Below are 18,355 nucleotides of genomic sequence, written 5' to 3'. Positions count from 1 at the left end.
TTTATTTGAAAAATGAATGCGAAAAACATTTATAGTATTTCAACACAAGGCTGAAACATAAACAACAGCTGCAACATCAATTTATTAAAAAAGACCAAAAAAAAAAGAAACAAGATTCCATGTTTTCTGAAAGCACTTGGTTTGATTTTCCGTTATGCATAAAACCTGCAGATTACCATAACAAAATGTCCTACAGTATATTTTATGATGCAATGAAGGCGAAATAATTCGATTTCTCTTATTCTTTTTTTTTTAATTCTTTTTCATTTTCATGTACAGGTATTATCATTCTCCATTTGTCAAAAAGTTTTTTTCCCCCTCACAAAATTACAAAGTTTTATTTGATAATTTTATTTTAATGCTTAACAGATTACAAAACTCAACATAATGCAGTTGGTCGACTTCGAAGCTATATTTTTTCCCACAACTTCATACGAAAAAAAATTGCATTTGTTGCATTTGTAAACAGACAAAAATAAACCAAAAACAGTTGAGGCTCAACTTTAAAGTATAAAATTTCTCCATATGAAACATTCTTAAAATATAGTAAAATATTAATATAAAAGAGAAATACAAACAGAAATGCATGAAAACACGATTATGCAGATGAATAACACCGTACCTCTGTGTTGTGGATGCATAGCATACACTCTTATATTTAACCAAGCACAAATGCAAACATACACATGTTGCACAGGCTCACACATGCACAGATACACACATGCCAAACAATGGCACGTTCTTAGAAGTGGATCATTATAAAACGGGTCAATAATTGACCTAACATACAGACTGGCCTAAAAACAGGATATGAGGACAGTAAAGAACATTTGAAAAGAGCTAGATCATATTTTATGCAAAATCCTTTAGTTTGCAAAATTCATTTTGGTAAACTATTACTAAACTGACCCTTAGGGATCATTAAACTACACATCTTTCTAGCCATGAAGTGCTTGCTATTCCTTCTGTCATCTCAGTCTAAATTAATTTGCTTATAGCTCTCTTCTGTATTAAAGCTGAACATATTTAATGCTGAACGTGGAGTAAAGCTGCACTTCTTTCCTGTACCGTGAAAATGTGATATTCTACAATCTATAACTATTAGATGCATTAGAGACATCTTTTATCTCAATGAGCACATAAAGTACTCAAATTATCTGAGGAAGAACAATTAGTTGGTTTTTTCATGCTTCATATAAACCAGCATAAATTAATTTAATGTTTCCATAAAAGTGATTTTCAGTTGATCACGAAATGCCGCTCTATTTTGATGAATCAAAACTCTGAATCTTATGCACATGTTATCATCCGTACAAAAATAGTATAAATTCTCAATACATGAAAACAAGGAATGATGTTGTATGATAATACAAATTATAATACAAGCATTCATATGCACTAAACTATACTTCTGAGTTCTAGTAAACAGATTGAGAGTAAGTAATCCAGTTAGAGGTACCAGAGTCGACTAAATACACCCACACTTACAACCGTTTAACACAATTTACGCAAACTCAGACTGCAACATCGCTTAAGCAGATAAAACACGTCACCGCTGCTTCAATAACCTGCATTTTCTTAGTCTTTCTATTCCCTCTTTTTTCTACCTCACGAGTCCCCTCCACCTCCCATTCTTGCTTTTCACACTTTCCTTTTTCCTTCAAACCTCTCTTTCTCCTTTAACCAAATATCTTTCTCATGTAAGTTGTGTTACTTCATGCCCTAATTCGTATTGAGATTGGGGATACTTGCTGACTTGTACCTCATTTACATAGTTAATCGTACCAATTGGTCACATTGTTTTATATCAGAGTTTTCTTTTTCATATGAATTCACTCGTATTTCTGAGCTCAAAAGCTCCTAGAACATCTAGTACCATTATTATTATTATTTTTTTCACTGCCATCGAGCACATCCCATCCTCTTCACAGTTGCTGTTCCTCGTCTTCAGTGATGCCCTGGGCTTTAAGCTCCTCTAGTACATTGTCAATATAGCCAGAATCTGGATAGCCGTGTCCAGTAAGATTGGAGCCAAATTCTGTCTTGTGATGGATCTCATTCCAGATGACAGTGTCTGATTCTCCTGTGGTGCTGGAGGTGCCCACTGAGAAGATCAGCCGTCGATCCCACGCCAGCAATAACAGCCTTAATGCCTAAGAACCGGAAAACATATTGACATCATTGCAATAATAATTAAAACTACATTAAATCTAAATGTGTTCTCAGATCCTCTTTTTCAGAAACCTCAATCTCAGCAATATATAGACCTCAATCAAACTGCAGTTGGGTTGTTTGGATTAAGTAATAATAATAAATTATTATTATTTTATTAATATATAAATAATTGGATTAAGTAATAATGTAGTAAATAAATACAGGTAATTTACAAAATTAAAGTTCATTGAAAGTATTTTTTTTTTTACATATTAAATATTTTTTTTATAGCAAAAGCAGATAACTCCACATTTCATGTTTTAGAGTTAAAAAACAAAAAATACTCGTTTAATCTTTTTAATCTCCTCAGATGACAATGCAGATGCCTGACAAACGTTGTTGTGATCATAAACTGTATGGATGTGATTACACGAGCTTTTCCCTCACCATTGTAACGTGCTGCTTTTGCAAGGTTGTGTGAAAACGTTTCAGCTTTTATTTTCCTTTTACGCGCTGAAGAAGATAATCACAGGTTCATCAAGTTCGTCGAAATTATCCATCCTCGATCACCTTTAGTCAGCTTTGACGAAACTCTCAGCTAGCACGTCTTTTCAAACTGAAAGTAGCCTTGTCACCTGACCTGAATACAGCGCGCTGATTTGCTAAAACGGATTTATCGGCTTCAGTTCAAAAACAACAAGGGCGCTTGTCGGCTTCTGCAGTAAAACGTGAACTCGCGGTGCCTTGAAAGTGGACAATACCGGCTTTTTTGACAAAACGTGTTTAAGGGTTCAGCTTTTCAAGATGATGCACACTAACGACATCTTGTGGTCAAAAGGTGGAAAGAGCTGCCTTTGCGTCCCAGACGACCCAGCCATTTTTGGATTGTTTCAGATAATAAATCAGTTTGTGCTATGAAAATAAAGCAAAGAAAGTATTCACTCTATATAAACAGGTCTTTTACATGCCAGTCATTGTTTTACACAATATATGAATAAATTAGTGTGAATAAATTTGTAAAAAAAAAAAAAAAAGGCAAGAATATATGATATGCATATATGATCAAAATAAAAAGATTACCAGAATGGTCAGCTGAAGTGATTGTGAAGCGGGAATTGATACAAAAACTACAAAACTACACGTACAAATATTTATTCGTATTATGATTTATTCTTATCAAATAAGTGTGTGACACTTCAAACTGCGCAAGTGGTTCTTTTTATTTGAAACAGAATTGAAAACGAAGCTTCGGACGTCACAGATCACGTGGTTTTGGCAAAATGAATCAAGCTCCGGTACAGTGCTTCACTGCAAGATGCTTCGTTTTTCTGATACAGGCTTCGAAGCCTCGGTGTTGAACGTCACATCACTAGCAATCAGCTCTTTTTTTTAAAGTGGCATTTATCGGTTTTTGCAAATAAATTCTTCATATACAAATACACACATAAACGTCTATTTAAAACAAATGTTGTTCTTTGAACTTTCTATTAAATCAAAGAATCCTGAAAAAAAAATAAATAATAATAATCATGGTTTCCAAAAAAATATTAAACCGTTTTCAACATTGAAATGATCATATTAGAATCATTTCTGAGGAATCATGACACACTGAAGACTGGAATAATGGCTAAATTCAGCTTTGCCATCACAGTAAAAAAAATATATAATTATAATCATACATATTAAAATAAATAATTCATTTTAATATGTATTAAGTAGAAATGGTTATTTAAAATTGGACTAATATTTCACAATATTACAATTTCTGAGCAAATAACTGCAGTCTTGGTGAGCATAAAAGACTTAAAAAACATAAAAACAACCCAAACTTTACAGTTGTTTTGAACAGGCACTGTATGGTAGGAGGACTTACCTTGCGTCCTTTTTCATTGTCTGGAAGATAGCAGTGACGGGGAAATCCTCTTGCAGTAAAAGGCTTCCCTGGATTTGGATGCTCAGGACCCTTGTGAGAGACAGGAGAGGAGATATTCTATTAAATATAATAATGATTGTGTGGAGTCCAGGTGTAAACGCAACCAAGATGCACTGAAAATAGACTACAATCTAAGCATCTTTAATAGAACACAACTTCATAAACCATATGATATAGTTATACCTGTATCCCAGGCGGGATGTTGTAGATGATGCGAATTGTTTTGTAGTCTGGGTGTCCTGGAAGTGAGTGCGGGATGACATGGTACTCCATCTTACCGGGTGGCTGGTTGCCTGTCTTTACTCCATATATTGTCTTGCATGTGGGACACTGCAGGCTGCCGTCTTTGTTGCCATTGTTGTACATGGCCACTAGGCACTGCAGGTGATAAAGATGCCCACATTGTGCCAGTCTTCCAACCGACTCTGCATGCGAAACACTTGCTACACCTGGACCCTTATACCCAGAGGGTCCCCCCAGAGCCTCCATACAGATAGTACAATCCTGAAAGGAAATACAAAATACTGATATAAGACGTAGACATAAAAAGTTTAAGAAATGGATTTGTTCTTTTTGCATCATGGCCTATAAGATGGAACATTTACATCTAGCCAGTGATATTATGGCCTTGTCTTTTTAGTTAGGGATAGTTCACCCAAAAATGAAAGTTATATCATTAAATTACTCACCCTCATATTCCAGACCCATAAGGAAGGTTCCTTTATCTTCAGAACACAAATTAAGATATTTTTGATGAAGTCCGAGCACTCTCTGACCCTCCCATAGACAGCAGTGTAACTACCACAGTCAAGGCACAGAAACACAGTAAGAACATCATTAAAATAGTCCATGTGACATAAGTGGTTCAACCTTAATTTTACGAAGCTGCGAGAATACTTTTTGTGTACAAAGAAAACAAAAACAACTTTATTCAACAATTCGAAATTCGTCAATTCGAGAGCATCACGACGCATGCGCATGCTATGTGTTGTTTACATTTAGATCATAGCATACTCATGCATCCTGATACTCTCCAAAATGGCACCAGGGTGACGCAGAGACGACAAATTGTTGAATAAAGTCATTCTTTTTGTTTTCTTTGCACACAAAGTATTCTCGTAGCTTCGTAAAATTACGGTTGAACCACTGATGTCACATGGACTATTTTAATGATGTTCTTACTGTGTTTCTGTGCCTTGACCGTGGTAGCACCCTTGCTGTCTACGGAAGGTCAGAGAGCTCTCGGATTTCATCAAAAATATCTTAACTGGTGTTCCGAAGATGAACGAAGGTCTTCTGGGTCCGGAACGACATGAGGGTGAATAATTAATTATATAATTTTCATTTTTGGGTGAACTATCCCTTTACGTGTTTGGTTTTTAAATGTCTCTTGAATTTCAATGCTTGTGTGGTTTTGGCAGTCAATAAATCATCACACAAAAGACATTATGATCAGTGCAAATAATGTTTATACTGGTTGCATATAAACCCATATCTAATCTAGTCTGGGTCATGGTGAATTTGATGTTTTTTTTGTTTGTTTTTTGCTAACCTTGGATTGTTTCTTAAAGGTTTTTTAGGTTGTCATGCAACCTAATTTAGCTGGCTTCTATTTAGTGAAGTCTAATTTATTTGCATATATTTTTAAATACACATTGTTTCAAAGTAGCTTTATAGAAAAAAAAAAAGTGTGTTTATAATATCTTGATATCTTCATGCATTATAGTCACATTAACCAGATTAGAGCTGGGTGATAATATACAGTAGCATGCATTTTGCAATGACTTAAGCAATCAAGCAGCTAAGATTTCCTATATAGTATATATCGCCCCATGCAAGTGTACTTTATGCATGAGGACTTTGCATACAAAGCTCTGCGATAAAAAATTTGCGGTAACAGAAACAATCACGTGGCCAAGATGCTATATAGTACATATTGCTTTATGTGAATATACTGTATGAATGCATGCAGGTGAAGTAGGATGTACTATATATCTAATATATCTAACTCCCAATATATTGCTGAGCAATAATATATTTTCCATTTTTCAACAATACAACAAGCAGTTGAGATTGCAATATAGTACGTATCATTTTGAGTGTACTGTATGTATCTGGGTAAGGTTGGATAGACTTATAATAAGTAGTTGTATCCTTCATTAATTAATTTGTTATCTGGTAATAACCGAAAATTATGCAACCTGTACGGTTTTGTTAAATTTTATATCAATTTGTATTAATCAATGAATTATCTAAGGGAATTTTTATTATTATAGGTATTATTTGCTTTACTCTACTAAAGAGTGTTCTTTAAACTGTCCAAATGCTTCATCAGTATGATTGAGTTATTTTGATGTGCTAAAAGACCAACTGCAAATGTGTGTGTGTAGCTGAGAGTGAAACAAGAAGTGTTATTTTAAAGTTTCTACATGCTCGTTTAAGGAAATGATTTGCATTAAATATTTAGAAACACATCCAGGGGACATAGTTATAGTAGATACATAGTTAGACACCTGAAATGGACATGTATTGAAAATGTGTTATGATTGGATGAAATAGAAGCATCCGGATTTGATTAGGGTACAAATGCTAAGTCAACATATTTCTCCTGGTCACTCTCTGCAGCCATGCCTTTACAACAGAATTGTTGCATTGTTTTCTCACACACACACACACACGTTCAACAACTGCTGATCTATGCCTCCAGATGGCTTTACGTCTTAAACAGAACGTACCATTAAAAAGCGCACACTATGTTCTCACACATGTATGCAACACCTGTATGATTTAATTTGTATTTGATTTATAATCTAGCCTTGGTACCATTTTTAATAAAATTAAAATGTAACATCATAATTAGCCACAAAAGAGTAAAAATACTTCAAATCTGTTTCTGGTTGTATTTGCACATAGTTTATTCTCAAACTTCAATCCACTCAAGCTACATCCCAAACCCCCATCATGTCATGTCTACTAATGCTTCAGGAAACACCGGGACACAATCGTTACAACATTCAACGTCAAAACCTTTTGCTCGTCACCCCAAATCCTTCCTAACATAGACATGCACACACACTCTACTATGTCAAATGCTTCAGTGAGAGAGCATTGTGTTGCTAATGCAGACCAGCCCATGTCTTGTCAACAAAGGTTGCCGCAGAAACCCAGCGGGAACATGAAATCACGACTGAGAGCTGCGGGAAAAGCCAGAGAAACAGCTATAGACATAAAGGGGGTGGGGAGGGAACGAGCAAGACCATTCTGTCCCCAGATGGTCATCAAACAGAGCAGACATGGATGATTTAGCAGTGTGAGAAACGTGAGAAACACACTCCCACACAGAGGAGGGGTAAAATACATGAACACACTAATACAAGAGCTGAACTCACATCTATTAACACTATACTATATATATATACTGGTCATTTTAGTCGACAAATTCTGTTTCCTGAAGTTCACAAAAGTTTCCGAGCAGAGTAACCACAGGTTAATTTTCTTCGGCCGTTGGTTGTCTGGTTGTCAGTAGAACATGTCGATAGCATTCGGAAAAGTGCTAAATTTGTTAATTATAAATAGTATATTATTTATTGTTTTATTAGCAATAATTCTTATTAAACTGTGCTTGTATTTTTCTTTAAAATAGACACCACCCACATTTATTTTGTTATCTAATGCAGTGACATTCATACATCACATTAAGTGTGGCATAAACGGCCAAATAATATATAATATTATATGCAAACAACATTAGCATATTATTATTATTGTAAATACTGTTAAAAAGTTTGAGGTCAGAAAGAATTTTTTAAAGGTTTTGAAAGAACACCGTAATAACAGAAATATTGTGAAATATTATTAGAAAAGGTTATATGAAATTGTACTTAAATATATTTTAAAATGTAATTTATTTCTGTGAGGTAAACCTGAATTTTCAGCATCACATGACCCTTCAAGAAATCATTCTAATATACTGATTTGATGTTTTTTTATGTATGATGACTCTTCTTATTATTATTAAAAACTGTTGTGCTGCATTATGTTTTTTGGAAACCAGGATTTTTCAGTATTTTTTTTTCAGTAGAGCGTTTATTTGAAACTAAAATCTTCTGTAACTTTATAAATGTCTTTATTGTCGTACTGACCCTAACCTTTTGAACGATATTGTATATTATAGATTTAAATCATAGCATAATGAAATAAACTATAATGTATACTGGGGGAAACTGAAAGAAAAAGGTAAAATGGCTTTTCTCACCCAGAGGCAATAAGGGCCCGTGACTGTGCCATGGCAATTCTCTGCAAAGCAGGCCGACTAAGCCCTGTAAGACTGGCACGAGATGGCAGAGGGGCAGCACAGGCAGCAGAGCGTTGAGAAAGCAATGATGTTGAAGATGATGTCAAATCTGTGGATGATGAGGGACTGGTTGATGTGTTAATAAGCATGGCAGTTGGCACAAATGTTGCAGAAGACGAAGAGCTTGGGGCGGACGAAGGCTGCTTATTCGGCGATGGCAGAGTTGGAGGCGGTGGGCGGCTGGAGGAGATTGAGAGATTGGCAGTGCCCGATGTGAGAAGAGACAATGACTGATCAAAAGCAGCAGAATTCTTGGCTTCTTCCGAGAGCGAGCATTTTAAAGACGTGCCATGTGGTAGTGTATGAGAATAGGATTTTAAAACAGACATGGACGCAGAGGAGGATGCAAGTGTCCCAAAGTTGGATTTAGGACTGTTTGGCTTTGTTGCACGTCCCAGTGTCTGTGATGAGGTGCCATTTGCCTTTACACTCAACACCAGCATGCACTGCTGGCAGGCACATGGCTGTCCAGGAGGAGCGAGAGATGATCCCGAAAGCGTCCCGCTTGGGTAAACCACACTTCCTTTTCTACTCAAAGTAGATCCAGAAACTCCTACCCCGAGAAGTGCCCTGGTTGAGCCCCCACCTGATGTAAGTCCTTTAGCAATGCCTCCAGACCTTGAGCCTGTACCCCAAGCCTGTGAGGTTTTAGGCAGTGGCCCAGAGACTAGTGGGTAAACCATGTCTGAGCGTCTCTGGATGCGCCGCTGCCGCTGCGTTTGCCTGTTAATCTGGGTCATGGTCTGGAAGTCTACAAAGTAGCAAAAGCCTATTGATGTCAGGTCCAGCCAGGGTTGCTGTCGGTCCCATGCCACTTGCAAGGCAATGATCACCTGCATATCATAGGTCGTCCAGGAACCTGCGTCATTTTCCCACTCCCATATCCAACCTTGGCCTGGAGCTGAGGTGGAGTCATAGAAACTCCGTCGCACTGGTCTTAACGTACCTGAGGAGGTAAAACGGTAGGGTTATGAATCAATTATAATACAGTAAATGTAATCAACCAGTTAAAGGGACTGTGTACTTGTGTTCATATGAAGAAAGAAATTCATGAACATCTGGGACAGCATGAAGGTGAGTAATTGATGAGAAACTTTTCATTTTTGGGTGGAGTATCCCTTTAAAGTGTTTTCTTACAAGAGAGGCAGCCTGTCAACATGTTACGCATGTCATTTTTATCTGATCATCAGAACAATACTGCATCAAAGACACCCAACAGCAGGATAATAACTGCACAATGTCTTCAATGTAAGCATTCAATTCCCCATTATATCCAGTGAATACCTATTGTTGTTTTGTGCATGTTTAAATTTAAACCCATTCATCAGAACAGAAATGGTTTTATACTCTTTCTAGATCAGATCAGGATCTGGAGGGTTTAGTGTAAGAATTCTAACTAGGGCAATGCATGCAACATCCATTTAGCTAATGCAAAAAATACATTTAAGGATTTATGACAAAGTGCCAGGACACACAGAGAGAAAACCCATCTGAATAAATAGATTTGAGCATAAAGCAAAGAGCCGCTGCACACAAAAGACCCACTGAGGCGTGAACTTTAGCACAAGAGGAGAACTGGGAATATACTGAGTTTTACAAGCAATAAAACCAGTAAAAGAACATTTTCTCTTTTTAACAACCAGATACACCAACTAGATCTTCAAACAGTACAAAACACTAATTAAGTACACAAAAATCTGATTATGTCAGTTTTACACGTTGCATGATTTTGCAGATCTAACGTAACTTTGGTCAAATGATAAAAGGCAAGTTCCAGAAATTAGGTGGAGTAAAGCAAGACATCAATATGCTTTGATCATCCTTCTTTGTGTCTGAACTCACTTTACCAGCTCTGTGCCTCAATCACTGTCATTCCCTTTCAGTTCTATTGTACCTGAATGAAACAATGTCTTTTGGTATAACAGATGAATGCCATGTTTTGTTTTTGTTTTTTTTTGCTGTTTATGAGATGTCATTTCACTGAATACAGTCAAGCTAATGATAAACACATGTATTACGGGTTCATGTGGTATCTGACTGCATGTGAGCGGCACATACGTCTTAAGGCTGGGACACTCAAATTATGTATTTCAGGGGCTGCTTTTAGAAAAAGTGTTATTTTATTCTCTGGTCCCAGAACATAAGCTCGATGAACACACACTACCATTCAAAACTTAGTTGTTGTTTTTTTGTTGTTGTTGTTTTTTTTAAAGAAGTCTCCTATGCTTACGAAGACTGCTTTTAATTTAATAATGCTTAAAAAAATAATAATTATTATTATTTTGTGAAATATTATAACAAATTAAATTATATTAAAAATGAAAACAATTTATAATGTACTTTATTCCTGTAAGGGTAAGGCTGAGTTTTTAGCAGTAATTACTCCAGTCTTCAGGATTCTATGTTTAATAGAAAGTTCAAAACAACTGCATTTATTTGAAACCGAAATCTTTCATAACATTATAAAATGTCATTAAAGTTATTTCTGATCAAATTAATGCAAACTAGCTAAATAAATTTAATTTTCTTTAAGTAAAAAAAAAAAAAAGGTTAATCCCAAACTTTTGAAAGGTAGTGTATCTGCATGTGCTTTTGTGTCAAAATTCATTTTTAAAAATGACTTGATGAAATGTGACACATTTTTGTGAATTAATCAGATTATTCTACCAATTAATGCAATTTTAGTTTTTCCAACCCCACCTGCACTGTAAGCAACACGGCATGACACTCCCATAAGGCTCTCAACAAGGCTGTCCACAACGCATTATAAACCGATACTGGACCGTTGTCATATTTTTCTACACAGACTCATTTCACAGTGCTAAAAAAGGTGGATTTTTAAAGTTCAATATTTCCTGCAGTCTGATATCACAAAAAAAAATCTCTCATCACATAAATCAGTAAGTAAAATAAATGATTCCATCTGTATTGATCGTGACGAATTGAAATCATGCTATTTAATACTACATGTCTCAGTCCAATAGAGTCTGTCCTGTGCCTCCTCTCAACACTGCAGTACAGCAACAGATGGCCATGTTCACTTTCACATGCCAATCATACTGCCTGCACTTAAAGCGTGCAAGCTTGTGCTAGTATGCAAGTGGGAGTAGAAGGCTGTGCTACAGCAGATCATAAAATGTGACATTGGGTTAAGGATCCCAGGACCTTTTCAGCAGCACAAAGCCCAACAGCAGGTGTACAGGGACTGTCCATCTGTTCCATTGTTGTTGGCTCTGTGCCTCCATCGTGGTCCCCATTTTTTATTTCCCTCCCGTCTTCAAAAGTAACAACTTTGTTCCCCTCTCTTTAAAAAAATAAAATTATCAGATACAATAAATACAATGAATTATAGATGCAAAATGATTCTTTTAAAATCTCTGATACACGTTTTATCCATAGGATGAATTCCATAGGATCACTGATGGATGGGGGTTAACATTTCTTCCTTTATTTATTATTTTCTATTATGAAATGTTTTCTGTTCATGTTTCTAGACTTCTGTCATTTACAAAGTGTAAATCTGGATGGCTACAAAAGGTCAGTGGAAATATAAAAATATTAACCAATCATCAAATATATGACTGTGACAAATGAGAAGGCAGCTATTTGAAAATGAAGCTTGATACTTAAAAAAAACTTTCCCTTGTATCACAGCAAAGCAGTTAGACTGGAAAAGCCTCCTTTGGAGAGACTCTGTCATTTCGACAGCATGCATTATGTTTTCGTACATGCAATTATTAAACAATATTCTAGATATTCTGTTATATTCTGTTAACTGTGGTGTAAACACATTTATAGTCTGTGTAAAAATGTCTACTCTACTACATTCATAATACCTTGAGGAGGCCCCCAGATAGAATCGGGGTCACCTCGCACCACAGGGGGTGTCCCATAACACATTGGGCTTAAGCAAAACCGAGGCACACAAAGGACCCTTATAGCATGAATCCAAGGGAAAAAGAGAGTTAGAGTTGTAGATAAAGAGGCCATAAACTATTTATAAAATGGTTTTCAGCACTGAAAATCAGTAAGGATGACAAACTGTTGCTTGCAGCTCAAGTAACGCGAGCAGAAAGCAAACTCAACAACTATACTGCATTGACGTTTAATCGTTTAGCAGAGGCCTTTTTCCAAAGTGACTTACATTTGAGTAAATACAACAAGCGATTCATCATAAAGAGGCAAATAAACGCAGGAAGTGTTTGTAAAGCAAAGTTTTAGACATGGTTCAGATTAGAAAAAGCAAGACAGCGAGGGACTAAGGAAAGAGAAAGCTTTTTTTTTTATTATTATACTACCATTCAAAACTTTGAAATAATTCAGATTTGAAATCTCACCAAGGCTGCATTTATTAAACTGTAATATTGTGAAAGATGACAATTTAAAACAAAACAACTGCTTTCTATTTTATAGTTTTTAAAATGTAATTTATTACTGTGATGAAAAGCAAAATTTTTAGCATCATTACTCCAGTCTTCAGTGTCACATCATCCTTCAGAAATCATTCTAACATACTGATTTGGTGCTTAAGAAACATTTCTTACTGTTTGTTGAAAACAGGTTTTGCTACTTAATTTTGTATTATTTATTTAATTTATATATATATATATATATATATATATATATATATATATATATTATTATTATTTTATTTTTTTTGTATGCGTGTGTGTGTGCAAACCTTCATAAACAGTCCTTCAAAACTTTTGTAGAATTAAAAAAAAAAAAAAAACATTTATTCAGCAAGGATGCATTAAATTGTTTAAAAATAACAGTAAACTATTTCTAACGTTGTAAAAGATTTCTATTGAAAATAAATGCTGTTCTTTCTAAATGAAAAAAAGGTATCAGTTTCTCTGTATTTAAAAAAAAAACTACAACATTTTTTAATGATAATAATAAAAAGAAGAACCATCAATAATAATTGAGCACCAATAATTATTGATACTAATTCATGTGACACTGAATACTCAAGTAATGGCTGCTGAAAAATAATTTTTTATTTGAATTATTTTATTTTACAATATTATAATTTTTTATAATATATTATTTTGTTATTTTAAATTGTAATAATATTTTACAATATTGCTGTTTTTACTAACCAAAAAAAATGCAGCCTTGGTGAGCATAAGACACTTCATTCAAAAACATTTTAAAAATCTTTATTACTATTTGACTGGTAGCGCATGTCTATGTGTGTTCATGGGAGTGAGTGATACCAACAGAAATGATTCACAGAATGGTCAGCCTGAAAGAAATTATTTCAGCTCAACCATGTGAGAGTCACTGGATGAGGAGAAACACAATCCTGCCCTATGTGGGTGTGGGTGTGGGGGTGTGTGTGTGTGTGTGTGTGTTATACTAATCTCCAGACTGCAATGGAAAACAGAGCAACTGACGGCACCCCAGGGGCCCAGAGTTGATGAAACTACACACTAGCCTGTTGCACAATAACAACCACTCCCCTTTTCTTCCCCCCTCAATCAATCTTTATAGTTTCGTTCTTTCACATGGAAGTGTGCTCATTTCCCTGGGTAGTCCTTTAAGGAACTTCACTCTCTGTGTACGTGTGTCTGAGAAAGTTACTTTGCAGGTTTTTAGGGCAAGTCTTGACAGAGCGATTAAGGTTGCAAATGTCACTAACCTCATCTTAGTTTGGTGGCAAAACATTACCAGAGAAAAGTCAGCATTTCAAAACAATTTGGGTGTTAGCAAAAAGATCATTTTTGGGAGCTGCCTGGGTGTGTGTATCTGTAAACCATTATTCACATTAGGCTTGTACGGTTATGAGTGTCCTTGTGCACTTGATTACCACCAATGCACTTTATCCACAGGGATACAGCTGTGAGTCACTTTAATCAGGGTCTGCAAACATACAGGACTTTAAACACTTTACATATAAAACAAAATAGAGGTTTAGTCTGACTAAAAGCAAGATCAGACTAACAGACATGGATAACTCGGCTTCAAGCATTAGAAAGAATTAAATCTACAAAATTGATTTCTTCAGCATGTTTGGTAAATTTTATAGGAAAACGGGGTGGAGTTTTGTAACAAGCTGTGTTCACTACAGCATGACATGCGTGCCTTTTTTCTGCACCTCTATTTTCTCACTCCTTCGATTTGTACATAAATGTACTTCTAATGTTATATTGTTTAACATATATTGCCGGTTTATGGCAAAAAATGTCTCTTGGTCTCATATTTTGCTATGCAATGTGTGGTTTATATATATCTGCCATTGTGTATCCCTCTAAAACAACAGCTGCAGGCAGACAGTGGACATTATTCAATGTCACACTTCAAAACTCAAATAAGTGCATAAGCACAGGAGTGTTAAAAATGTGCAACACATCAAAATCGCTGAATGCAGACTGCTAGAGTATGTTGACTTAGAGCTTAGGTGTGCTCTTAAAGTGCCCCTATTATGCCATTTTTAAGGTTGCTAATATTGTCTTTGGAGTCTCCTAAAACTAAAATGCTTTCTAGTAGCTCAAATAGTAGAGCATGGCGCTAGCAACGCCAAGATCATGGGTTCGATTCCCAGGGAAAGCAAGAGCTGATAAAATGTAAAAACTGTAACTTGAATGCAATGTAAGTCTCTTTGGATAAAAGCGTCTGCTAAATGCATAAATGTAAAACAGGTTTACATGCATGCAAGGTCAAAAAACAAAAAAGGCATAATAGGGGCACTTTAAGTTATAAATCATATATTCGTCACTCACTTTTTATCAGTTGTGGCTATGTTTTTAACAAACTGATTAGAATATTATACCAGTTTGTAATACAGATTGCAATATATAACATATTGATACTTAATACTTTAACAATACTTGAGAGGCACTTTCAAGACATTTTAACAATTATTTCATAAAACTAACAGTTATCTGTTACTAATACTTGTATTTTTAATTACTCAATGACTAGTCTTTTCTTTAGTTTCACCAAGAGATACTAGCACTAATTCCTTTGCTACTAGTCATAGTTCCAAAAGTGTAAAGGTTTACCACTTGATTCAAACGTACAATGCATTCCGATTGTTGCTGGATTCTATTCCAATTTTATTCATGAGATTCTAGCACTTACGTATGGAAGCTTGCGAAAATGTGACTTTATCTCACAAATCGGAGTTCTTCTTTCTTGCAATTCTGATGTTACATCTCACAAGTCTGACCTTTTCCCTCTAACTCAGAATTGCATTAAAAAAGTCAGAATGTTAACTCGCAATTCTGAGAAGAAAAAAAGGTTGAATTGTGAGATATAAACTCGCGATTGAGAAAAAAAATCTCACAACTGCGAGAAACAAAGTCCAAATTGTAAAATAAAAAGTAGCAGTTACCTTCTTTTACTTTTTTATTTTGTGGTAGAAACAGGCTTTCATATTTAATTAGTTATTAGTATTGAATTCAGCTTTACTAGTACCTGCTACTACTATCTATTCCCAAATGTTACTAACAACATTTATCTTATTGGTTGACTCAAAATGCAAGGACTACTCAAAATTGCTCATAATTCAATTAAAAATGTCAATATAATAATATTAAAAAGAGCAAACAACAGCACGCACATCTATCTCAAATGGGTGCTCGACTAAAAAACAAGTAGAAGCATATTGAAAATGCAAAGTCGGCAACACCTAAGCTCCAAAAATATCAAAGAAAAATTTATTAATTAAATATAATAATATTAAAAATGTTACTAATAACAACTGTATTTTTACTTGTCAATGCTGGGGTAGTGATTAGCAAGCACTAATATCTACTGAATGCTTGATGAAGGTATTTCAATATTTTACTAGTGATATATAAATATGCATATAAAATGATATTTTAACATTTTTTGAACATCTGAAAAATGAATAAATAAGCTTCCCATGTATAGGTTTTGTTAGGATAGTACAATATTTAGCTGAGATACAACTATTTTAAATCTGGAATCTGAGGGCGCAAAAAAAAATCCAAATATTGAGAAAATCGCCTTTAAAGTTGTCCAAATGAAGTCCTCAGCAATACATATTACAAATCAAAAATTAAGTTTTGATATATTTACAGTAGGAAATTTACAAAATATCTTCATGGAACATGACCTTTACTTAATAATCTAATGGCATAAGAGAGAAATCGATCACTTTGAGCCATACAATGTATTTTTGGCTATTGCTACAAATATATCCGTGCTACTTAAGACTAGTTTTGTGGTCCAGAGTCACAAATAATAACATAAAATAATTTTCAACTAGATCGTTATACAGAATGAATGTAAAAGTGGCTTGCCACAGGTAGAGTGCTGCGCTGCTGATCTTCATCTTACCGGTATCCTGTCTGAACTGATGCATGGAGTGTAGATCCAGGATGTAGGGCGACAGGCGGCTGTCAGCTCGGCCTAAAACGACGCTGCCGCCGCGAGGATCGCTTCTTATCACCGCCTCTATGTGGTGAGACACGGCTGGGCTGTACGGCCGCCAGCGCCCGTGCTCGTTGAGCCATTCCCAGACGACCACGGCGGAGGCCAGCGACATCGTGTCCCTACAAGTACAATAGAAAACTAGTTAGGCATCACTTACCGTTTAGTGAACGCGTGAGGACAGATTTGTTCATGGTAATGTTGTACTGCCTGGTCTGTATAACATCGACAAACACACGAGTATGTATTTTGAGCTCGTATACTGTGATTTCCTACATATAAAATCGCAGGTGTACTCACATTTGTGTAGGGGCTGATCGCAGCATCAGGAAAGAAATCTCCGTATCGCTTCTTCCATGGCTGGGCTCGAGAGATCCCACCAACTCCTTACGAGTGTCAACAAACCGTCAACGGACCAATATTATTCTCCCTTATTCTACACATTCGGCGTTGACTGTTCCTCGGTTTGTGCTTCTACTCCTTCTTAATACTTCCTTGCGCCACGACGAGGTGCGAATTAGCGAAAATCATGTAGAGCTCGAGTGAACGATCTCTGTTGAACCGCTCGTGGTTTTGTGTGCCGAGAACTGAGCTGGAGAAGTAACACCCAACACCTCCCCAGCGTTACACACCAGTGTGTTGAGTAAATGCCCAACTCGTGCTGGAAAATCCGAATCATTTTCGCGAATCGGTTCTTTCGAACAACTCGTTTGAAAGAACCGCTTGAAAACGAGTCTGTTGCTTTAAACTTACTCTTCTTACTTGTTGAAGTTACTGTTACTCTTAAAGTTTTATAATATCTTGCTATGGCAGGAATAGTAACAGTAGTATGCTAGTTACTTTGTCACAGCGTGATTTAAATATGATTTAAATAATATTTGTGATTTAAATAATAGCATGCTGGCATTATTGTTCTTAATCATGTTCCATATTTTTTATAAAGTATGAAAGCTGCATGATAATGGACAATGCTTTGGCAATACGGTGCAATGTAATGCCAATAAAGCTCATTTAATTTAAATTTGAAAGCTGCATGCAGCCACGGTTCTATGGTTTCAATAAATCGGTGAGCTGGTCTAAGAACCGCTCGGATCGATTCAGTTTGATTCGTGAACAAGGAACGATTCGTTCACAAATCAGAAGTTGCCAAACTTTTAACGCACCACAGATGCCGAAACCTGTTTGGTTGGTCATGTTTTTTCATGTAGTTTGCAGGTGAGCAACTAATATGATGGATTTGTGTTGCAACGGAACGAAAAAAAGCAATCATTCATAGATATTATCTAGTAACTGCATAAAAATGAAAAACTGACCTAATTTTAGCCAGTTTGCCTATGTAAACACACTTAAGTTGAAAACTGTTGAATTCTATGTATCACTAAGTATGATAAAACAAGACACAGAACATCACCAAAACATGCATTTGTATACAAAACTTTTTATACATGAGAAAATAAATTAAAGCATGGGCTGTTAAGCCAGGCCATGTGTCAAATTAGAGACACTACTGC

At 35.7% G+C, this 18,355-nt stretch overlaps 1 protein-coding gene across 1 annotated transcript; it reads right to left on the bottom strand.

The window, feature by feature from the left end:
• Positions 1-227: 227 nt before the first annotated feature.
• Positions 228-17,494, bottom strand: dtx4b (deltex 4, E3 ubiquitin ligase b). Its single transcript, XM_058781340.1, has 7 exons — positions 17,145-17,494; positions 16,752-16,966; positions 8,343-9,387; positions 4,777-4,885; positions 4,271-4,672; positions 4,028-4,117; positions 228-2,153 (listed from the first exon to the last, which is right to left on the bottom strand). The coding sequence occupies exons 1-7, from the start codon at positions 17,168-17,170 to the stop codon at positions 1,926-1,928; spliced, it is 2,115 nt and encodes a 704-aa protein (XP_058637323.1). The 5' UTR covers positions 17,171-17,494; the 3' UTR covers positions 228-1,925.
• Positions 17,495-18,355: the final 861 nt, after the last annotated feature.

This window comes from Onychostoma macrolepis, chromosome 01, assembly GCF_012432095.1.
Source record: "Onychostoma macrolepis isolate SWU-2019 chromosome 01, ASM1243209v1, whole genome shotgun sequence".
Taxonomy (NCBI): domain Eukaryota; kingdom Metazoa; phylum Chordata; class Actinopteri; order Cypriniformes; family Cyprinidae; genus Onychostoma; species Onychostoma macrolepis.
This window is presented reverse-complemented; position numbering and strand designations above follow the sequence as displayed.